The sequence below is a fragment of the Chenopodium quinoa genome, unplaced genomic scaffold (assembly GCF_001683475.1).
Source record: "Chenopodium quinoa cultivar QQ74 unplaced genomic scaffold, ASM168347v1, whole genome shotgun sequence".
NCBI lineage: Eukaryota > Viridiplantae > Streptophyta > Magnoliopsida > Caryophyllales > Amaranthaceae > Chenopodium > Chenopodium quinoa.
The window spans coordinates 24,253-49,254 of NW_018743510.1; the positions used below are offsets into that span (position 1 = coordinate 24,253).

The 25,002-nt window shown below is 35.2% G+C and overlaps 2 protein-coding genes across 3 annotated transcripts; both read right to left on the reverse strand.

Moving 5' to 3' along the window:
• Positions 1 to 927: 927 nt before the first annotated feature.
• On the reverse strand, positions 928 to 8,420 carry LOC110739644 (sialyltransferase-like protein 2). 2 transcript variants are annotated; one of them, XM_021920093.1, is made up of 12 exons: positions 8,053 to 8,419; positions 7,894 to 7,967; positions 4,592 to 4,681; positions 4,398 to 4,475; positions 4,018 to 4,118; positions 3,279 to 3,471; positions 3,112 to 3,202; positions 2,975 to 3,039; positions 2,444 to 2,598; positions 2,254 to 2,335; positions 1,784 to 1,893; positions 928 to 1,582 (listed from the first exon to the last, which is right to left on the reverse strand). In XM_021920093.1, the coding sequence occupies exons 1-12, from the start codon at positions 8,141 to 8,143 to the stop codon at positions 1,393 to 1,395; spliced, it is 1,320 nt and encodes a 439-aa protein (XP_021775785.1). In that variant the 5' UTR covers positions 8,144 to 8,419; the 3' UTR covers positions 928 to 1,392. The 2 variants fall into 2 exon arrangements, with proteins under 2 accessions (XP_021775785.1, XP_021775786.1); XM_021920094.1 differs by having other exon boundaries at positions 1,453 to 1,582; positions 1,732 to 1,893; positions 8,053 to 8,420.
• Positions 8,421 to 11,813: 3,393 nt separating this feature from the next.
• LOC110739645 (long chain base biosynthesis protein 2a-like) lies at positions 11,814 to 20,152 on the reverse strand. Its single transcript, XM_021920095.1, has 12 exons — positions 19,588 to 20,152; positions 19,417 to 19,482; positions 18,518 to 18,606; positions 18,233 to 18,378; positions 18,013 to 18,137; positions 17,838 to 17,931; positions 17,532 to 17,695; positions 13,476 to 13,637; positions 13,247 to 13,373; positions 12,982 to 13,148; positions 12,743 to 12,850; positions 11,814 to 12,201 (listed from the first exon to the last, which is right to left on the reverse strand). The coding sequence occupies exons 1-12, from the start codon at positions 19,711 to 19,713 to the stop codon at positions 12,106 to 12,108; spliced, it is 1,470 nt and encodes a 489-aa protein (XP_021775787.1). The 5' UTR covers positions 19,714 to 20,152; the 3' UTR covers positions 11,814 to 12,105.
• Positions 20,153 to 25,002: the final 4,850 nt, after the last annotated feature.

Sequence of the window (25,002 nt, forward strand, 5' to 3'; positions counted from 1 at the left end):
GTGATGTTCTACCAAATAATTAGTGTTGTTCCGGCTCAACCTGCAACCGCTACTTTAGCGGTACATGTGTGTCGTCGTAGATCAACCTGCTGGATACTGCACCACCAAGCTTGCGATCATACATGCATGTAGCCCTGCATGCTGAGTTTGTCTATTAAAATAAATAAGCTACTTTTGTAGCCCTACTTTATCATAAAAGAAGATCTTGTATGTAGTTTTGAACCATTAAAAACGTTTATGAATTAATAGTACAAGCACGATTACGAGCATCTTCTAATGGAATAAAATATATGAATTAGAAGCCTTATCTTCTCGACAACTAATTGATCATCATGATTTTATACTAGAATCATAAGTATATATATACTCCCTCCAATCCGTTTTATAATAATCGTAACACTTTAACTAACACACATGTCAATTCATAACTTTGACCGTTAATATTTGAAATTATATATTAATAGAAGGCTAATATAATGAAAATATATAGAATGACTAATCCAAAAATATATTACATAACAACATAGGTTTTTTATATATTGGTAAAAAGAATAATAAAAATAAGCACATGAATAGTGCAAAAGCCAAATTTTGATTATTACAAAACGAAGGCAGTATATACTTTAATACATGGATTAATAAGCACTTAATTACTTATATTTTTTAAAATCAATTATATTACGTAGTATTTGCTTATACTTATCGAAGTAAATCAACTAATATATACAAGACAGATTAAATATTATTATAAAATAAATTTTGTTTTTCAATAATTTTATTATTGTCTTTGTTTTCAATATATATCATTGTACATTACAACATATTTGTCAATCATTAATAACTACTGGTTGAACATACTTGAATCACATCAACAATGAACGTATATGATTTTTCTTACAAAAATAACCTCCAAAAAGACGAGGAAAATTATTCAAAATCATACAATTCATAAGCTAAGCTAAATATATAGATTCATAGGTTAGATGAAAAGCTAATACAACTAAATAAATAGCTAGATTAAAACAAATTAAAAAATAACAAAAATATGAACTTTTCTATCCAACAATTGTTCAATGTAAAAACCTAAGTCATTGTCCGAGCCACACACTAGTTCCATGTATCCAACAATTATTCAAAGTAAAACCTAAGCCACTCCCCGGGCCACGCACTAGTTCTATGTATATGTATTAAAAGCAATTACATGACAAAAATGCTCTGCCCCTTGTACCCACCAGGATATATAAATAGTGGTCCAAACACACTCAATTGCGCGATAAATCCACAAGTTACTCCATCTCTCCGAAACTTCACTTTCTTGTCAGTTTTTTTTTTTCTTTTTTTTGACAGAATTACTGTCTTGTCTGTTCAGAACATGGCCAGCAGCAGAACTAATTACTGAGGTACTGTGCAAAGTAAGCCATGGCCAGGATTATGCTCAACAGGATACAGTGTTGCGCCTTTGACATATTTTTGGTGCTCAAGAGCTGCCTTCCGGAGGGTTGCTTTAGGCCTCCGATCGATTTGCTGCTTCTTTATTATGGAACATTGACTTAGTGGATCGGTCGAGCCAGCTCCAACTCTCCTGTAAAGTATTGAAACTGTTATGTGGGAGAAAACTTCTCAATATAAGCATCAAGTAACATAAGCATATCCATATGCTTCATTTACTCTAAAATTAATTTCAAGGGTGACATCAAATAATACGCAGATATACCCAAGGAACAAGCTTACATCTAAATCTTCGTGCAGAAAAGAAGAGGCAAATTCCTTCAAGATTACTTACGCCAATATCTTCTCAGATGCAATCCTTGCAGCAGCAATAATGCTAGAGCTGGGAAGCCACTTCACAACACGATTTGGGTCAGAACGCATGGGAGAATGAATTTTGATCAGCTACAAAATGAAAAAACAAAAATGTCAAGGATTGTTCTTTTTCTTATAGTCGACAAAAGAAAGTCATTTCTTATTATCTTAGCTGGCCTAAATTACAAATACTAGCCAAACAAAGATGCAGTGTTTGAATAGCATAGTTCACATTTCAATAGCTGAGAAAATATAGCACAATTGTATTTTCCACATGACAAAAAGGCTTGTCATCAGATTGGATGTAAACAATATAATTTAGGTAACTTTCATGTTAAGGGAGATAAAAGTGGCTAATGCTCTGTTGTCTGATAGATACAGTCTTTAGAATGAAAGAAAGCAAATGAAACGCAGAAAAAAATAAATAAATAAATTGCACGTGACACTCACACCCAAGCACTCCATCATCTGGTAGTACGCTCGACCATGTAAAGGAGTATGACCTCCACGGGATTCAGAAAAATACCTAGTCCTGAGATTGTCAACAGTTGTCAATCAGAACAAGAGCTAATACACTTTCATTACTGATTTATGGAGCAAAATGGAAGCTCATAATCATGACAGCATTATTCAGTATTACCATTCTTCATAACCCGGATCAACAGTGAAGCCATAGATATCCACTGTGTCACATATAGAAAGTGCAAACTCCAGCGCTTTAAGTCCCGTTCCTTTAGCAGATGAACCAAAGGATGTACCTAACATGAGATATACAGGATTGAGAATAGGAATTTCCTGCAAAAGGCAGGTAAAACAAATTTAGTACAATAAAGTAGGTGTAGATAGCTCAGGGACAGCAAGAACACACTACCAGTGATAGTTGATCAAGGAAACGGAAAAATCGCAGATATCATGAGCATTTTTAAATCAATTTGAGTTTGTTATAAACAGTCCTGCTACTATTATTATAAAACACACCCCCTTTTACTTGTCCAAATTCACAATTTCCAAAAATAAAAATGAAGGGAAAAGCCAGAGAGTATACATTTCCCAAGTATGTATAATTAGACTGAAAGAGATGGATGTTGGCTCAAATTACAACTGACTAAAGGAAAAAGCACTGCTCTTAAACCAAGGGGAAAATAAAAGAAATAAGGGAATGAATACAAACCCGGATCATTTTGCTCATTATGTCATGAATAGTTGTTTTAACTATCAAGGCCTCCTTTCCAGCATCTGCAAGATGATCTTATCAGATACTCTAAAGCATATTGATTAAACTTCAAAGAAGTCAAGTAAAGTTTGTACCATACAGCTCAGCAACTTTATCTAGAGCTTTTGCAGACCCTCTATTCAGAAGACGGAATGTACTCTTTGAGCCTACATATTCAGAATAGTTCTGTTGCATATCCAAGAAACCAATAATTAGAAGTGAATCATTGCATATCAAGTACATTTTATAGAAGCTTTAAGACCTGAATAGGTGCACCATTCTGTCGGAAAACAGCATCAAAAGAGTCTATCTCTTGGCCAAACTTGGTTTTCAGAAGATCTGCAGAATTCCCTACCACAGCACAATGGTGAAACTGCTTCGGATAATAAGGAGGTGTAAGAGGAAGAACCAGAGAGAGTTTCTCCATGCAAAGGGCCTTGTTTAGGCAATTATTTCTGCAACTCAAAAAAATTCATGTTGGACTGGCGGTTTTACAGAGAGGCTACCAGGCAATTCAGGTATTACATGACACAAATTGAGTAAAACGAACATTTGATATATTCCCTTCTCCTGTCCTGAACCCCCCAAACCCCCCCCCCCACGATAGGCAGATCTGTCTTGCTTATACTCCATTCAAGAGACAATGTCCATACTTGAGACATTAGCAATTAATCAGTAAAAGTTTGTTTAGATAAAGAATGGGCAAGGTAAAGAAGGCGAGGAAGGGAGGAGAAGAATGATGAGTTTTCCTTCCTAATCTCTCCATTGTTAGAGAAATCAATTTCTTACAATTTAATTCCTCTACTTTTCTCCCCTCCAATTCGCTTCCTTCCTCATTTGTTATACAAATGAAAGATACTCCATCCCTCCTCTAATTCCCTTCCTTTCCCTCCATTTCCTTCAATCCAAACAAAGGGTAAGGCAATATATCTTCTGTGATATACTTAGCAATAATAAGTACATCAAGATGGCATCTCTTATTATGCGTAAGAAAAACTTACAGCTGGATTCCCTTGTTGATCCTTTTCCATGCATAATCCTCCCAGCCATTAGGCAGAGCATCAATATACTCCTTTGTCAAGACTGTTGTACTATTTCTAACCTGAGAAATTCAGCTCACTAAATAACAGATCAATCAAGAGCATCGCATTAAATCATGACTGAAAGTTCTCAACAAAACGATCAATAAAATGATTCATAAACAAGATTGTGAACATTTTTTTTTTTTTCTTTTTTCCCTTTCTTTCTCCTCCGTGTAACAGGGAAACAATATAATATTGAAGATTTTGAATGACAACTTCTAACTCAAAATTGTGCATAAAACTCTTCTTTACCTCCTTACTGTTTAAAGAATAAATGATACATGAAAAAGTCAGCTAACCTGTTCCCAGGTCGCCACAGCTTCACAAAGATTGAATTCATGGGACAAGCCTTCAGCCTCTCCTGTTTTAGGGTCATTCTGTACAAAATTATAGGCATCTTAGCAGCAAGTCTTAGAACAGAATTATAACATGGGGAAGATGATGTTGACATAAAACCAATTTTCAGCCCTATAAAGCAACTAAATAGAATTACCCATTTGGAGACAGTTTCATCAGGAAATTTCATTGTAACTTTGCAATTATATTTTTCAAACACAGCTCTCAAACCCAAGCCATTTGCACTCTGCAGCAATAAAGATCAGACACAAAATTTATTATGAGAAATTAACAATTGAAGGCATCAATTCTTTAGAGTCTTAAACATAGCAAAGTAGGCCATGGTGGTCCATTTGAACAAGGTTTATTTTCATTAAGACAACTTGGAAGTGCTTTACATGTGCAGGAATTCAACCTTAAGGGTCTACAAAAAACATTAACCCCATCTTTCAGTCAACAAGACAAACTCGCATAGAAGAATAGTGTACCACACAAAAGAAAAGTTGTATAAAGTTTGTGTTATAACGGATGCAAGAAAGAAAAGCGAAATCAACAAGAAATTCACACATTTACTTGGCTCACCATGGGGAGGGGGGGAAGCAAAAAATTTGGGTACCCTGAATCAGAACCGAAACCTAATCAGGTTTTGGTTCCGAAAGCAAGTTTTGGTTTCGAGTAATTAAATTGCTCACTTGTTGCAACAGGTTTCGGTTTCGGTTCTGATTCTGGTTCGGTACGCGGTTAATATAGGTTCCGGTTCCCAATTAAGCTCAATTAATAAAAGCCCAATATATATATATATATATATATATATACTTCCTCCACCTTTTTTTTTTACTTGCAACAATTTACTCTATCCGTGTTTTTTAAGTATTACACTTTAACCAAACACGCATGTTAAGACACAACTTTGCCATTAAAATATCTAATTACATGTTAATAAAACCATAAAAAATAAAAAAATAAAAATAAAAATAAACAAAAAAAAATTGATATTACGAAATTATACATTATGACGAATCTAACAATATATTATACAATAACATTTGTTTTTTATACTCCCTCTGTATTTGATTACAAATCTAGAATAATCAACAAATTACACAGATTTAATCAACATAATCCGATCAATAAAATGATTGCCAAAGACTCTATATGAGATAGTTAGATTACAAGATTGTTCCCAAAACATAACAGACCTGAAGGGAAACTAATAGCTTCGAATAGTTAGCAGCAAATCCAAATAACGTTAGAAATTACTCCAGATTTGAACATTCATTAGATGTACCTCTAAGGTACCACATAGCTTGCCAATGCTCCTTCCTAGCGTATGGAAAGACAGACTTAGTGCAAAACATAGCATACGCAGAGCTACAAAACACCTTCCATCTTGATGTAATACACACAAAAATCAAACGGACTCTTGTTGTAGTTGAACTTCGTAAATAGTTGCTCAAGCTCCAAAGTCTGATGTACAGCTATTACTACTCGCACCATGACGGAAGTATGTCTGGCTACCTGCGATATAATCTCCTTGTAGTCAATTCCCTTTTCTAAAGAAACCCTCTTGCAATTACCCTAACTCTATACTTGGTTATATCCTTCCCTTTGAAAACTCATCTACAAGTGATGATCTTTTTCTCCAAAGGCCTTAAAACAAGTTCCCAAGTCATATTCCTATGAAAAGACTCCATATCATCTCCCATTGCGGCAAGCCATTGAGCATATAGTACATAAAACAACTTCCTTGGACAACTAAGAAATATCCACCTCTTCATCAATACATAGTGCAAAAGCCACTATGTCTTCACGACCATACCTTTGGGAAGGCTTCCTAAAATTTGTCCTCATATGCCGACCAAGAGTCAAACTAGGCTCAACGGCGAAGACTTTGATACTTCAAATTTCAAGAATGAGTGTTTACTCTCAAGAATGTGGTTCATAACTCGATGTGAGAATGAGTGACTAGTTGCTCCACAAGACTTGCGATATGATAACAGCAATGTATAAAAAGGCACACCAAGGCGTTTATGAGTTCCTTGCACCTAGGCTGCGCCATATATAAGTGAGGCGCATATAATAAACAATAAAATATTTTTGAAACAAATCTTTGGGCGCCCCAGTACGCCTTAAGCTGCGCCTGTGTGTACCTTAGCTGCACCTCATCGAAATCGCCTCGCCTGGACCATAAAAAGCCCATGACCCGTGACACCTCTAGGCGTGCATTTTCAAACACTAGACAATTGTAGACCCAAAACTTAGACCTTTGCAACACATAAAGGTCTCTTGTTAACACTTTTCAGCAATAGCAGACATACAACACTACACGTTCACCTCTTAAGCTGAATCCCTTATTGTCTTATAGACTGCTTCATCATGAGTTAAACAAACCTAACACCTATGTTACACCTTACACGGACTTTTCATTTTTGTTAGGCCCTCGACACTCGCATATGGGTAGGACACTTAGACACTTCATTTTAGTTCGAAATCATAAAATGTCTTCACAAAATAGTTGAGTCGGACACTTAGACACGTATGCGTATAAGACACCCGGTTGTACATAGAGTATCACGACATGACATCCAAATATATAGTGGTCTTATATGAAATTTTATAAAATCGGGAGTTCGAAGGATCTGACACCATATCAGACACGACACCCAAATCCAAGTCTGTGCAACATAGATATTCTTAAGGAAATACATATTAAATAACTGATCCAGAACGCTCAATAGATTAAAAAGAATGATCAACAGATCGGAATGATCAACCGATCAGAATGATCAACACACAGATGATCACTAGACTCAAAATACTATCTTAGATAGTTAGATTAGCCATAATAGCCCATTGGTGTCATGTGCACGCAAGAGCTATAGCTCACTCGCCTATAATTATAGCTCCACCACTGCGATTCTACAATGGCCCTCTGAACGATAGCTCACTCCCCCACGAACTATAGCTCCAACCTTCTGCACATCATTCCCCTACAAACTTCCTCGTTCACGACTTATAACAGATTCAAGACATATTTCAACAGTTTGTCAAATGGGGTTTCAATAGCACATAACTACACTACAAACACCATTTCAATAGCACATAACTACACTAAAAACACCCTAAATAACACTCAACACTCAAACATAATATGGGACACTCATACTTAGGCCAAAAAATCCCGTTATTACACATTATATCAAGTTTAATAATTATACCAGCGTCCAACTATATCCATATAATTCATACTACCTCCATTGATACTTTTATTAGTTCAAATTATACTATCGACATGACAATTAATGCATTCAAGACATCAAATGCAACAGATAGACTTGGCAAAGCAAAACCCAAAAGGAAAATGCAATACATACACTCCTCTAATAATTATATAGTACAATGATTTCAATTTACATAGTTTAAGGAAAATACCAGTATATAAAACATTAAGAAGCTTACCACACACTGTTGAAAACTATTCTGAAGAGCAAGTAATGCCTCCAAATCCTGATCAGAAAGCCGTGGTTTTGAATCTAAAAAAACACCCAGAATTCATAAATCAAGTTTCAAACTTGCAATTGTAAATTGAAGAAGAGAGGAGAGAGAAAAAGGGAGTACCAATATTGGAGATTCCAGTGATGTAAATGAGAATGATTGATAACCCAGAAGCTAAAACTAGCAGTAACCCAAAGGGCAGAACCCTCATCATTGAATTTACTTGATAAATTCTAAATGAAATTGTTTGTTTGAAAATTGATTTATGATTTTGTGGAATTTGAGATAGTAGAGTGAGCGAGGAAGTGAGCGCTTATCGATGGTAGATCGGCCAGTCTTCGGCTTTTCTTGTTTCGGTGGTATTCGTCTATTCGAATGGTATTTTTAATACCAAGTAAATACAATTGTTTTTTTTTCTTCTTTTAGAGAATTGTTGCACTATTTGAATATACACTGCTAATTGAAATCGTTTCAATGAATAAATTATTATTTTTTAATTATTATAATTTACTTTAATAAGTTCTAATTAATTTCAATAAGATCTACTAAGTTCAAAACCAGTCTAATAAGTTTTAATTGGGTTTGATAAGTTACAATCCGGTGCAATGATCACATTGATCAGGTCTAATAGTCGTTCAATCAAGTTTACTAATTTCCAATCAGGTTCAATTAAGTCTAATAAGTTCGGTTCAAGTCCAATCAAGTGAAGAAAACGCGCCCTTAGTTAGATTAAATTTGCCATAAATGAATTAATTAACTAATAAAAGTGCAACATTAAGAGTAGTTCGAACTAATTAAAACCCCTTATTTAACTCCATTTTTAGACAAATAACCCTTGTGATACCCCTACTTTGCTGTAAAAAGGATTTGATGTAATACATATTCAATAAGATGAATCTTTGAGAGTGAGGGATAGCTCAAGTGGCTAGAGATTCTCTCCCGGTTTCAGGAAATTATGGAATTGATTCTCACCCCTACCCTTGTGGCTCTCTAAACACCAAAAAAAAAGATGAATCTTTGTTTTAGGGAACTCATTTGCTAAGATGTTTTACAATAAGTGTGTTTGGTTGGGAGTAGTCTTACGATGGGTAACCTCCTATAAAGTTTCCCAAGGTGCACTTGAGTGAGGACTAAATGCGCTAGAAGAACTTGTGTTGGTTTATAGGACCAATAGTCGGTCTATTGAGTCTATATTGCACATATGGGCTATGAGTAATATTAGTTTGTGTGATCTGTGGGGCCAGTTGTCAATCCTCATTGCGGATTTGGTACCTATGTTGAGATACTCCCCAATTATGTATGCTTGACTAGGAATAGTCTTAAAATGAATGATCTCTTGGGATTCAGAGTATGTATGAGTGAGGACAAAATACGCTAGAAAACTTGCGTTAGTCTATGAAGTCAAATGCCAATAGAGCCCAAAAATATTTAAGCGATAGATATGTTAGGGTCCTAACAATCTCTACTGTAAAATATATTAGGGTTTCAAAATTTTCAAGTACCAGTTAAGTTAGTCTTAGAAATTCCAATCATTAGGTTGATTAGGATCCCAAATTTTACAATTGGAAGGTTGATAGGGTACAGGAAAATACAATCGATATTTACATTTAACGAAGCTTTATTGCATTTTTTTTTTTCATTTTGCAAATAAGCATGATTTATGATAGGATTTTGCTTAAACAAATTTGCTTATTTGCACAAATGAGCAAATATTTGTACAAAATGAGTTCATTCCTAAAAATAAGTCATACCATCTCATCTATTGATTAATCATGTTTTTATACTCAAATCATAAATATATATGGATTGGAGATTATGAACATTTAATAGCTACAATTTTTTTTAAAAAAATCGATTCCATTATTTGCTAATAATATTCATTAAGGTAATGCATAAAAGCATTCCTTAAAATTAAAAATAAAAAAAAAATAATAAAAAAATAAAAAAAGTAATGCATAAAGGAAATATTAACTATTGTTATATATTATAAATTATATATGAAGGATATGTTTATATGAGTAGTCAATAATTGTTTTACAACTAATTTATTCAAAGGTTTTATGGAAAAAATATTATAAATAAACAAATAATTAATAAAAAAAAATTAAGAATGAACTTATCTATTAAATTACAAGCGTTCAAACTACCAACCCGGAGCATCGTCCGGACCACACACTAGTTCCGAAAAGTCGAAATGGATCATATGATTGAGAAAACAGGTTGCATTTTCTCCTATAAACCCATTTTTTATTAAATTATCCTTAAGACCATTAAATGGGTGGCAAAATCTTGGGTTAATAGTAAAGGTTTGTCTGATCTACAATTTAATTTCAAAATTCTTTATTTTGCAAATATTTAATGTAGATTTTATTTGTTCCAGTATATAGTTGCGATGTTTAGTGTGCGATACCACGCTCTATGGCGTTTCTAATCCTACAACACACTAATAATGGTCAGACCAATTGAACTATTATGGTATGAAATTTCATTTAAATTTAGGAGTATGAACTATTATGGTATAAAATTTCATTTAAATTTACAGGTTATTTTAGTATGCAATTTCATTTAAATTTAGGAGTATGAACTATTATGGTATAAAATTTCTGACTTTTTTCTTCTTCTTTTAGGTTAGTGTTCTTGCGGGGTTTAATCTGGAGTTAGAGCTATCAGAGTAAATTCGATTCACGACAAAGGATCGTTTGTACAGACGGACTTCAATTCTTTCCCTTTGATCTCTTTCAAAAGACCTTATGTCATGCATTGTTGAACACACAATTCAGATGAGAGTTGTACATATTCAAGAATGGAGATAGGGTTATCTAATGGCGTGATTATTAGGGTTGGTGAGTGCACCGCGAAAGCAAATTAAAGATGTAGAGATTGAGAAAATAAGTAAGAGAAGGATAAAGACCGAGATAAATAGTAAAGAAATGAACACACAATATTTAACATGAGAAAATTTATAAAAACTCACGAACGACAAGCACTGAAATAATAATCCATTATATGAAAATAAGAGAGTATAGAGGGACACTCATAGAGTGTATAATATGTATCGGAGTATTGGGGGATATGTAGGTGGATACATGCTCCTAAATGAAGCCCACGTCTTATATTTATAGGTAATGTATTAAGGTGGAAGAAGTGTGTGGAATCTTCTACACATGTTCTTTAAGTTCACATCAATCTAGAATCTTTATGACCATTCACCAAATTCTAGATTACTCCATATTTCTCCATCAATTTCTCAATATACGAGAGTTTTCTAGAAACCTTGAGATGTAATAAATTGGGCTATGAAATTTGAGCTACGCTAACCCAACAGTGGTATATATCTTTATATTTACAATTTCTTTTTATTAATTTTAATATTAATATGAAAAATTCGTGATTTTCTCCCGACCACAAAAATATCAAGTGGAGTCTTGTTATATATATTATTAATTTGCAAGCGTGATATGAGAGAAAATAGTGAAAGCTCACAAATTCAACTTCAATTCATAACAATAGTTGATGATGAATAATTATGGGAGTAATTAGCTCTTTAAATAATGGATTGAATAAACTTCAAGATTTGGAACCTCTTTTTTGCAGAGTAAATGGAAGAAGAAAAACAAGAGGTTTGAAGGTACCTACCCATGTCCAGTTCCCTTAAAAGGTCTATATTGCCCACTTATGTGAACTCCTTTTACACTGTCTATAACCATCCAAATAGTCATTTCGAATGAAAATCAACACCAATTCAAAATTAAGTCTAATATCCATGTCCAACACTTCAACCCATGGGTTTCGTAGATGCTCTCACATCATACTTTAAACAACAAATAACATGAAATGATAAAATTTTCTAAAGGTTAAAATAATGGACCATGCATCATTTACCATGGAAGAACAGAATTGAAAGAATTGTAATCCAAGTAATTTCGAGAAAGACATTCAATATTTACAAAAGAAGCCTCCAAACAGGAGCCCCATTCGGGTTAGACAACTGTGAACTTAAAAACAAAAAAATTGAACAAAGAGGGAGAAGAACAATAAGTCCTTAATTTCACAACATGCAGATGCAGCCCATATGAAACTCCTTTGGAGACACTAAAAAAATACTACTAATATTTTGCACACTAACATCCAACCTAACCTTTCCCTCATCTTTATGCTACCACAAAATTGGAAATATTAGTCCAGCTTCACTGCACCATCCTCCTGATGCTCCTTCTTTGGCTCGGCTGGGAAGTATTTAATTCCAACCAGATCACCAACGTTGCTGATAACCTGAAATTTTGACAAGACTATTATAAGAAAAGAAAATGATGCTTAAAATGAAAATGAGCCCTAATAAAAAAAGCACAGCTCTTGGTCCTCACTGACCAACACGACCACAAATTTACAAATTTTGTAGATACTGCCTGTCAAATTTGAGTGAAAACTATAAGAAATACTTCCTTTTAAAAAAGAAAATTGCAATGTTTTGGCTTCACACTTCCCATTGCATAAGTTCAAGTACAATTATCAAGTAAAAATTTTAAAGAGTTGATATTTTGAAGATGCATTTAACAAACACTTTTTTTCCAAGTACACATCACCAAATATAATCAATGTAGATGTGTGTCAATAGTTAAACAGTCAAAACATTGCAAGTAAAGAATTTGAAGTATGAAGCATAGGTTATTGTGACGTCTGAACTGTTCTTTCAGCCAACTAAAAACTGCTATATCTTGACAAATAGGAAATTTTGACAAGTAGTTTAGGATGAGGAGGTATCCAAGAAATGAAAACAAAATGAACAAAAGAATATGTCCTGAAAAACACTGACCTCAAGAGCCTTAACAAGGTCCTCCCTTGAATGAGATGCAGAAATGCATATACGTGCCCTAGCCAACAATAGCGGTGTAGCTGGAAATCCCACAACAACAACAGCCACCTGTGTTTTTATGGACAAAAATAAATTACTACAATGCCAACCATTTTAAGAGCTAGAGCAACCAATCTTAATGATGGCAAAAATCAGAATTCAGGAATAAGACAAAGATTGATCATGGTAACTATGCTTACATTTTGCTTGAGGCATTCCCTAGAGAATGCAGGAATTTTGGAAGGATTGTAGAGCATTATAGGCATCACCGGAGAATCATTATCCCCAAGGACCTCAAATCCCATCTTCTGTAGTTCCGACCGGAAGAAGTTACTGTTTTCACGTATTCTGGTCAACTTCTGAGAACCTGATATGCATGACCACAAGTCAGCATAAAACTATGAAATACACAAGTTAATTGTAACAACATAAACAACTGCATAGTAAATGGCAGGTATATTAGACCTCTACTCGAACCATCCTCTCCAAGAAGAACCTTTATTGCAGACACAATTTGTTGTGCGGCCGGTGGTGAAATTGATGTCCCGTAAAGATGAGCCGGACATGTGTACTTGAGATACTGAATAAGCTCCTGCATCAAAAGAGATAATATGCAAATTAGAGTCATCTAACAATGGTCTAATTACTTCAAATAAACCTCCATGTAGAGGTAGAAAATGCACATAAAACAAACCTTTGAGCCAGCAATATAACCACCACACGATCCAAATGACTTTGTGAAAGTTCCCATCATGATATCAACATCAGCTGTATCAACTTCTAAGAGCTCACAGACACCTCTACCAGTTTTCCCTACAGCTCCAATGCTGTGTGCCTCGTCCAGGTAAATGTACGCCTAAAATAAAGAGGGAAACGTGGAAGTGAATACAAGGACAACAAATACAAAGAGAGAAGCTTCAAGGAGTTTCAGAGTTATTTCATGAGAATATGAGGGTGAAGAAACAGAAATGCTTCACTTTGCAAACCAGAACAGAGAACGAATCATGTTGTAAAATACACCTCACAATCTCACTTGAATTGGACACTAATCCTACAAGATTACAGGTGAGTAAGTTAGTTCAAATACTTCATCTTACATACACAAATTATCATGAATGACCAGCATTGATTACTTCAGTCTCTCTCTAGAGAGGGAAAAAGGAAGTCAACTCTAGCTTTATTTTCATGGGACGGTTTATTTCATCCAAGGTTTGATCAGCTCAAAATCTATATAAATTTAACATTTGGATTTCTTAACAACAATATTACTTGATGATCTCTTTCTCCAAGAAAACATCTATGTTATGCATTTGGTTCATGATGACACTTAACTGCTACCTTGACAGGACATTTTTTTATCCCATTAATATACAAACTTCACTAGTAATCCTCTGGACAACTGTTCTAGAAACATCAGTGTCTAAAACATTGATAGCAGAGGGTTAACATACATCCTAAGCTTTTATGAGCCACTTACTACACTCTTTGTCACACATTGAGGTGCTAAGCTCCACTGCTCCAGACCCTCCACATAATCATATTGTTACACAAATATTCATTAAGTAGAAGACGGGAGGGAAGGAGGAAGAGATCCAATTCCCCTAATTGGATAAGTAAGAAGAGGAGGGAAGGGGAGGAAATCGTAAAACAAAACTTGCTTCAAAATCCAACAAAAAGGCCATGTGTAGTTCACCTTATTTCATGACCTTATTACTTATTTCAGAGATTAAAAAAAAAAAAAAAAAAATTCAAATCAGATTAGAAAACATACTTTATCGTTTTATGTGCGATTTTTTATTGCTAAATATCTTTATTTTCGTAATGAAAAAATCATGAAAATCACATATTAATAAAATACATATTATAACGAATCTAACAAAACCCCATTTGATATTTCTGTCACTTTAGTAATATTGCTACAATTTGAAATTTGAACTATTCAACACTCTTGTTTGACCACATATTATGATTTATACGTTATGATGTATATAGTCAAGTGGGGTTTTGTTGGATTTGTCGCGTAATATATATTTATAATATCAATTTATTATAATTTTTACTCAAATTTAACGATATTTAACATATAAAATGTGCTTTGGGATATGTAATTTCATCATTGTTGCAAAATTATAACAGAGGAAGTATATAAGATTAGCGTGTACATATAAGGTCTATTTGGTCAAATCAAACAATTAGATAAGAAAAAAATCAGATTAGATCAGCAAAAATAAGGTGAACTAGGGCCTAAGCTGCAAGAACATTGAGACAAAGAATATATATATTGCCAACCACACCTTGAATTGAACATAAAAAAAAAAAAAAAAAAATGTAGCTTGGATCTATCAAAACCCAAACTTTAAGCGAAGAATGATTCGAGACACAAATAAAAAAGTAATAACAAAAACAAACATAACAACTTCCAACCAAAGAAATTATTCAAATTTTCAATAGATTCGAAGCAACAAACCAAGTTCTTGAGAAGCACACGACATGTTCTCCAAAGAGTTTCATTGTCGATTAATAGGAAAGTGAAACAAAGGCGAGGAAGAGGGTGAAAATCATGAGTAGGAGGGAGAGAGTCACGAGTGTGAGATTGGGAAAGGAAGGCAAAATACAAGTTAGGTAGCCTTTAATATTATTTAGTTTGTATGTCTCTATTTTGGCTCATGTCATGTGATGCAGAGGGAGACCGAAGATAACTTGGTTAGAAGGAGTTAGAAAGGATATGAAACAGTTGGATTTGCATAAGAATGATGTATTTGATCGTAACGGATGGAGGAGGAAGATTTTTGTAGATGACTACACGGAATAACACTTTTGGTTCATGTAGCCGACCCCACTAATGGGATCAAGGCTTTGATTAATTTGATTGATATGTCTCTATTTTACTTCCGAATCTCTCTAATTTTGGTGAGATTTTCTTTTTTTTTTTAAAAAACAAAAAGGTAAATTCTTTCCATTCCCCTCCTTTCCATAGCTCTATTTCCCTCACCCTCATACTTAGCTATCCAAATACAGGAAAATTGACCCCATCTCTTTCCCTTCTCTCCATATCCCTCTATCCACACAAGCTATAAGTGGTATCATGTCACCCGAAGGTGCTTAAAGCATAGATAAGTACTGAATTAGCACACTTTAGTTACAGTTACATGCCAAGAGAGAATATAGCCTAATATTTCAACGAGGAAGGATAAACTTCCTAGCCCAAGGGATACGAAGGAGAAGGGGTAAATGAACGGAGCGAGGGAAATGGAGGGAAGTTTTTTCCTTGTTTCTTCAATAATTTAATCACTCCATAATTGGAAAGATTTGCAGGTATAATGACTTCCACAAAATTTAGTAACACTAAAAGGATAATTCTACCCCTATGTCTTTCCAAACATCAACCCACTCCAATGGAGATAGAATGAGTACATGATTCCAAAATTGGAATACTAAAGGAGGATGAAAGAAAGTTGTAATCAATAAATTGATACTCCAGAGAAAAGAGGGATGGCAGGGATGACAAGGAAAGAAGGAAGAAACAAGGGAATGTAATTTACAAAGTATTTAAAGCTTGTCATACGAGGGCTGATGGCATGTCAAACAGAATCCTAGTGACACTACATGTGTTTACTCATGTCTTGTGGTTAAATATACTATAAGTGTAATTTTAATCAAGTTTGTGGATGAAAATTACCATCTTGAAACACCACTTTGTCGGCCAAATATCATAAAGGAAAAATTCGCTATGCTTATCCCAACTATCAAAGGTCTTTCCATAATAATCTCAAGTTCTCAACTATGGGTTATTCATGTATAATACAAACTATAGGGTCATGCTTCCCAAAATACTCCTGGATGACTGGCAACCTGCTTGTTAAGTCAAAAATTTTGCTCTTCTTAATTACATAAGAATAATAGTCCAACACCAAAAGCTTTGTTCCAATAGAGATGACTTTAAAAAACTCCATCTGGCTTACAGCTTTCACCATTTTACACTTTAAGCATCATCTTCAATTTTTCTGTCACCCACTCATTCTCTCAAAGACGAAATATATGTTGTTTCTTTCGTTTTTTTTTCTTGAATAACCAAGTTGAGATTCTCCTTATTGTATCAGTAGTTCAATACATAAATTCATAGGCCCATAGCCATATGATTGTCATCATAAAATTAAAACACAATCACAATCTAAATTCCATAAAATAGCAATGAAAAGAATACTACTGGATCTTACACATGTGATAGTTCTTACCTTTAAATTTAAAAAACAGTACAAATTAGTTTGTTTTTTTTTAAAAAAAATAAAAACTCGTGTAGTCGTGTTAGCTGGACAAAAAAAAATAAAAATAAATAAATAAATAAAAATAAAAACCAGACTTTAGTTTTAAAATCAAAAAACACGAAAGATCAGATTTATGGTGGCAGCAAAATTCATCTCTCTAACAAACTTCAGAGATGGAAAGAAAGGGAGGTAAAGCCCACACATGCAATCTCACTAGCAAGAACCAGTCATAAAGGTAATGAAAATAGTTTGGGAAGCATAACCCTAAGTTGAGATTATATATGAAAAATCCATAGTTGGGATTACTGGCGTGGAACTTTCCTATCATAAATCACATTATAAAAACCTTTAAAAAGATTCTCATCCCTCCCTGCCCCTGTTTCTATCTCCCCACCAAAAAAAATGATAATACAAACAAAATTAGACAACAAAAAAAGATAATAACCCATAACTAATACATATCGCAAAAACTCCGCCATCCATACCTTGTATTTTTTGCATATAGCTACAATCTCAGGAAGTTTGCAGAGTTCTCCCTCCATACTATATATGCCCTCCACAACAACAATGATTTTCTTCCATGGTCTGTGTGTCCTGGGTTGACCCTCAGCAATTTGTTCTCTCAAAACTTTCTCCAACTGAGATGGAGCTGAATGCAATAATAAAATGGAGCAAGTCAGATAGATGAAAGCAAGCGAAAATCTTAAACACTTAAAATTTGAGTTCTTAAAAGAGAGGGGAGGGGGTGGGGGGCTATTGTTCTCATTAGCAGGTTACTTAATACAACTCACTATTATGTTGGAAAACACAAACAGTAGCCCCTGATCCACGAGCACCGTTGACAATGGAGCTGTGATTCAAAGAATCACTAATAATTAACCCACCCTGTTATTGACAATCAAGAGTACTAATGTTAATTAATGCAACTCATGAAAGAATCGTTTTCCAAAGATTAGTCTCAAGTACCTTCCCAATCAGAGCAGGGATAATAGCAGAATTTGTAACATATCCCATTCCAGTCACTAAAGCAGCTGGTTTTCCAACAAATTTGGCAACACACTCCTCTAGTTCACTGTGCAGTGTAGTAGTGCCTGCATGCATAATACGGTAAATCTTAGCCATTTACATTAAATGGACCTGTTTCCCAAAAAGAATTAGTACATCTTAGCTAAAAAAATATGGGCACCTCCATCTACAGACGGGCTACAGGTGCTGGCAGAAAACTGCTTTAGTGATTCAATTACACGAGGTGTGCAATACTCATCGGCTGCTGCAAATCCAAGATAATTATAAGAGCCCAAGTTAAGACAACGCTTAACTTTGTCAGTTCGTCTGCACAAACAATGCATAAATTGGTTGGTATTATAAGACTAGAATTTTGAAACCTTCAAGAAAGAAAAAACCAAAAAGCTGAAGCAAGCAAATCATCATTAAGCGAAGGTTTAATCTTTTGCATATAGCTAAAACATACTTTAAAGTCTTGTTATGATCATTGGAATAACGTTCCACAACATCAAACCAAGCATCTGGGGCACTTGAAATCGGTCGTCCAAAGCAGTCCTACAGATGGCGTGGAGAATTAGCCAACGTATTGGCAGAATAATAGTAGAACCACATCAGGGTACCAAATTTCCCAAATTTACACTACGAATAAATTCGCTGCTGGATATGCTAAATCTTAGATGGATTGACTGGAAACTATGGAAATCTGTACGTCTCTAATAACTGATTACTGATAGGACTTTAAAAGTTTCCTCATAAAAACCAAGCATTGTATGCTTCACCAAAAATTAATATTCATCCAACAATTCAATCTCTCTTCTCTTCCTCTCTCCCTCCCCATCCCCCCCCCCCTCTCTATTTCTCTCTCAAATTACCCTCTCTCGCTCTCTCACACACACACACTCAAAAGAAAGATTAAATCTTTGTCTTTCAAAATGTTCCCTTTTGATTAAAGTTGTATACTGGTATTTCAACTTAGCTATTCCTGTATAAATGAATATATTAACACTTGATCAACGACTATACCGGTACAAGAACACACTATCACATCAGAGCTTGATCATGGCCTCATGGGTGATTATGAAAGCAGGCCACTTCCAGTTAATTTTTGAAATCAATCCGAGTGATACGCTCAATCACAGACCCAATGCAAATTTCTCAGTCACTAACAAACCACAAATCTATAAGACTAAACCTATAAGACTACAATTCTATTACAATTGAAAATGAACCTTTGAGCTTATGTTTAATTTGAATAATTCACTATCTTCAAAAACAACTATTTCCCACTTATACATAGCATGCCACTAAAATAAAGTAAATAAATCAAAGAAAAGAAATTAATTGCAATTATAAGAATCAAATTACCTGAATTCGAAGGTAAAGACGACGAATATAGAAATCTTCATATCCTAAACAAATCGGCGCGTAACCCTAATAAAAAAAATAATAAAAAAATTACACAAAATCAGAAATTAAATTCAAAAACTAAAAAATTAAAGATTCAAACTTTCCAAAAAAAAAAAGAGGAAAATCAACCTCAACAGTGCTGGTAGTCCACCGATCGACGATTTTACGGAATAAATCACGTAATTGACCAAAAACAAATAACAACCCATAACTAAAGTAGGTTGTTAATGCAGTCAAATATGGAATCGTAATCATTTTCTATAATTTTTTTAATTTTTTTTTGAAAATTGTATCAAATTGATCAATAATTCACCAGATCTCAGGAGAAATTAAAAGGTGAAATGGAAGAAAAAAGAGATCTGGAAAATTGAAGGGTTTAACAATGGCATCGAAGAGGAGAGAGAAAGTGGAGGGCGGGAGGAAGGTGTTGGGTGGCAGAGAATGATGGTCAAGTTCAAATTGGCTGACCCCAAAGGAGGAAGAAGAAAGCCAATCCTCTGGGTTTGTTGATATTACAGGATTTTTAGCGTTGAATTTTCAAGAATTTTTGGCTGACTTTTTTTCTTTTCTTTTTAGCAATTGACAAGGTGGTATAGGTTGGAATTAGCTTACGTGGAGTGTTTAATTGGTCGGGTTCGGGTTGAGTATCTCGGGTTTGAATTAGATTGTAAATTTACATAAACATTTTTTTTAGGATGCCCGTCCGATTCACCTGAACTTAACTTCGACTATATCCGGATCCTAACTATGTCGCACACCTGACTTATGTTGGGTGAGTCTCCCAACAAGAGTTTATGCATACGGTGAGTCTCGAACTCAAGACCGTTGCTTACCACTTGAGTCAACTCTTGTTGGTAAAGTTAAATCAACATGATTAAAAAAAGTATATCTATCTCTATTACGAACTATTATATAAAAATCAAGGGGCGAGCTAGTGAAGAAGTTGTGTCCATCTAAAAAGTCTAAATTGCCCTTATTATCATATTGTAAAATGAAATTAGGAAATTTTGACGTTTACCACCTCCAAAAAAACGACTTATTGGCTTTTTCCATTTACATAATTTAAAGTTTTATTTTAGCACCTCATAAAAAAAATAAGGGAAATTTGTCGGATAACACCTTTCATAACCCTTTTGTTGTGAAAAAGCACCTTATAAATTATCTTTGTTAAAACACACCTAAAACCAGAATTTTTTTGCAACAACACACCTTAGACCGATTATAGGGGGATTGACTCGGTTTCCTGGCGTTGACCCTCACGTGAAGGTCACGTGCCGAACCCTTCCTTTCTTTTTCCCCCCTTTTTCCTCCAATTACTTTCTCTCTCCTCAAAACCACCAAACCACGACCTAGCCACAGCCGCCGACACCGACACCACCACCTAGCGAACCCAACCGCCGACACCACCACCCACCAACCTAGCCGCCATCACCGACCACCTAAATCATTATAAACCCACTATGTACACCATCCATCACCCTCGAAAACCACTAGACCCGCCATGAAAACAACCCAAAAAAACCCTAAACATCTCCATAAACACCCTAACCACCTCATAAATAACCCCAAACATCCTGACAAAAACCCTTAACACCCTAAAATAAACCAATAGAGAGAGAAGAGGGTTGGTAGCGGTTTTTCCCCCTTTCATACCTCCAATTAAAAACCCTAAACTAAGGTAAATAAAAAATCAACGAAATTAACAACCAATTTCATTACTTTAACAACTTATCTACCTCAAAATAAGGTTAATTGAGGTTCTTTGCAGCAATTCGAGCAAAACAATGGAGTTTTCCCCTTCAATTGATAGAATTTGAGGGTTGCTAGGAAGAACAGAGGAGAGAGAAAGTCTAATTAGAGGGGGGAAAAGGGTAAAAAAGAAAGGGAGGGGTTTTTTTCAGGTGGGCGGTGATGGAGGATAGGTTTTTTCAGGTGGACTGTGATGGTGGTTGGGGGTTGGCTAGGTGGTGGTCTTGGTGGTTTTGAGGAGAGAGAAAGAAAAAAGAAAGGTTGGGTTTTAATTCTAAGTGAGCATGTGACCCTCACGTAAGGGTCAGCGCCGGGAAACCGGTCAATCCCATGAAACTAGCCTAAGGTGTTATCTCATAAATAAAAAATAAATAAAATAAAAACTGGTTTTAGGTGTGTTTTTACAAAATAAAATTTATAAGGTGATTTTTCACAACAAAAGTGTTTTAAAAGGTGTTTTTAGACAAATTTTCCAAAAAATAAAATTGGTTTTTTCCACCAAAACCCAACTTCGGTGACGAAAAAGTGATGTGGAGCCCATTTTTTTCTGTTTCACTCCAAATTAAATGCTCCAAACACGATTTTCCTCTCTCTCTTCATTACCCTCACTTTCCCTATTCAATTCCTTTCACTTTCTCACCTTCCTCCCATTAATTTTTCTGAATTTCTCATCTCCTTCCTTACATTTTTAATCTCTCTGTAAAAGTGAAACACTATATTTCTCACCTTTCTCCTTTAATTTCTCATCTGGTAGTTGAAGAAGAGGTGACACCACAAAAGCGCAACAACTCAGCACGAGATCGTCATCTTCAACAGGGAGGGGACCAAAAGCTTAGGTCTTTGCTGACAAAGATTCGAGAATCCTAACAAAGAGAGGTATTTTGAACTTCTTTATTGTACTTTGCGTGGGTAAATGGGGTGTATTTTGGGTAAAATATGTTAATTTTGGGATTCCTTGACATAAATTATTATAAACCCTAATTATGCGAATCTTTGACCTTTATATGCAGTTTAATTGTTAAAAAATTACTTAATTAGGGTAAGCGAGCTTTAGTTGGTAAATGGTAATTAAGTGCATAGCGAAGGTTAATTGTTGTTTGTTGCAGTAATTGTTACATGCATGTAATTGGATTTGACTAATTTTACAATTAATTACTGAACTTGTGATTTAGTGTGTTTGTTTATGTTGAAACTGTTACATAATTGACAAAGCGAACCTTAAAATTACATTAGGGGGTGCATTTACACCCTCATTAGCTGGTAAGAATAGGAGGGTGTTAACTTGGGATGGTGGCTGGGTTTATTAGATGAAAAATGTGACCGTCTCTAAGATAGATGTACACTTCTTGAGGGAAGCAACTGTTCATGGCTTTGTTTATGCTAATGTGGCTGTGCCCAGGGGCTTTAATTTCTAGTATAAACAGAAGGGAAGGTCTTGGGTGACTGGTTAAAGGGAGTTAGTCAGTAGTGATGAGGTAAAAGTGTTCCTATAGTTAGTAAATAAAGAAGGGGTAATAGAGATGTATGTGACTAGTCATGAGCCAATTCAGGCTACTAAAAATACACCATTTAAAATGATAAATGGTAATGAGCTGACTCCAGAAGAAAGGAAGCAACTTGGCAAGGAGTTGGGTGGGCCTAGACCACTTAGGACCAACCCAAAAGTGAGTAAGCCCACTGTAGATGTTCATATCAAAGACATGTTTATATCAAAGACATTGGAACACATGCCCTTTTGTACATTTTTATTTTGAACTTTTGAAATTTTGGTAAAAATCACTCAAGCTTTTGCTTTGAAAATTGTATAAGTCGCACACCATCCCATCCCAAGGTTAGGTAGATTTGGGTTGAAAAAATGAAAAGTCGATCGTTAGACCAGGCTCAAAGTGGCTTATCAAGAAAGGGATTGTAATTCAAAGGGTGAAGGTGATATGATGTGGCTGCAAGGGGTGCCTCAAATCATTGGTATACCTTGTGCTTAGTTCAGTACAAATTTTTTTTTTTATCTTTTTTTTTTTATAATGCAATGCAATGATCATATGGAAGGAAAGAAATACTCATTTTATTGAAATGGAAAAGGATTAAAACAAACTCATGAAGGCACATGATGGAGGGTGCCTATGCTAGACTCATTGAGGGAAAAGGGAAAAAAAGAATAAGAAAAGAATCATGAAATCTTGTCGTTTAAGCCCGCCTCGTGCTTTGTGCTTATCATCACTCGATTTTCTTGCTGGCTGGAGGGAATGGAAGCTTGTTTGCATCGATGAGATCTTGAATGAGGTTTTGAAACCTATAACATTCATCTGTGGTATGACCATTGCCTCGATGGTACTTGCAATAGGAGTTGGGATTCCATCTTGAAGATCGCTTTTCTGGTGTTGGATCCTCAGTGGGACCAATAGGTTTGATTAAACCTCGACCATAGAGACGATCAAAAGCAACATCATAGGATATTCCAATAGGTGTGAATTCCTTTTTGGGTTTCTTGGCTTTTGAAGCATCTTTATCAAGGGCCCGGATATCATCGGCATTGATGTTGTTAATGTAGTTGCTATGGGAATAAGCGAAAGAAGGATTGTCGTTCTTCCTGCTCTTGCCATTGTGACCAGCCTTCAAGAGGTCATCTTCAATGTTAATGCCTATGTCATAGACAACTTTGAAGGTTCTTAAAGTTTGATATATTAGGTGTTTATAATACTTGTCTTGAAGGTTTTTGATGAAGATTCTCATAGAATCTTTTTCATCTAGGGCCTTGATCATCTTAGTAGAAACTTCCCTCCACCTATTATAGGATTCGGTGAAGCCTTCATTGTCTTTTTGTTTAAGAATTTCAAGCTCTCTATAGTCAGTCTCTACTTGTATGTTGCACTTGTTCCTGTCAATGAAAGTATGCGTAATACTATCCCAAGTAGCCATTTTCTTAGAGTCCATGGAAAAAAACCATTGTTGACATACTGGTTCCAAGGAAAGAGAAAAAAGTGAGGGGAAAACTTTCTTATCAATCCCCTTGATTCCCATGATTGTCTCAAAAGCTCTTAGGTGAAAGTAAGGATTGTCAGTAGCCTTGAATTTAGGGATGTCATTGGCGGAGAACTTGTGCGGAAGAAGGTCCTTATTGTAGGGTTTCGTAGTGACCCGACACTACGCGGAAGGAAACCCACCAAGACCCACCCCTTAATTAAAGCAATTAAACAAGCATAATAAACTTAATCAAACAACATTAAGAACAAGAATTATACCTTTGACGCGTGCTTCGCTCCCAAAGAGCTCTTACTTCAAAATCCCGAAAAGACGAGATCTCCGACGGATGGTACCCGACCCGAGCGTCCTAAGTCTTGAAGGTTAGTCAAGACCCGGACAAAATAACTATGAGTTTTACAAATCAAAGGTTTACTCTTTTCTTAGAGTTGCCTTTTTAATTCCACTCAAGGTTGTTCATTTCCCAATACCCAAGCTTGGTATTTATAGGGAAATGAACCCTTGTATTTCATTCCCCAACCAATGTGGGAGAATGTTTTATTTGCTAATTAATTTATTCTAACATAAATTAATAAATAAATCTAATCACAATGCAACAAGTGTCAAATGGAGAGAGAAGGTTAGGTGAGGACCATGAATGGGTGGGGGGACCATTGCCTTGCTCCTCAAGGCTTTTCCCAAGCTTGGTCCCCACCCTTCACCAAAACCGGCATCTCATAGACAGCTGGGCTGGCAGCCTGCCTTGGCTACCAAGGCTGCCAGCTGGCGCCTAGCACCAAGGCTGGGCAGCCAACCAGCTTGCTGTGCTAGCAAGCA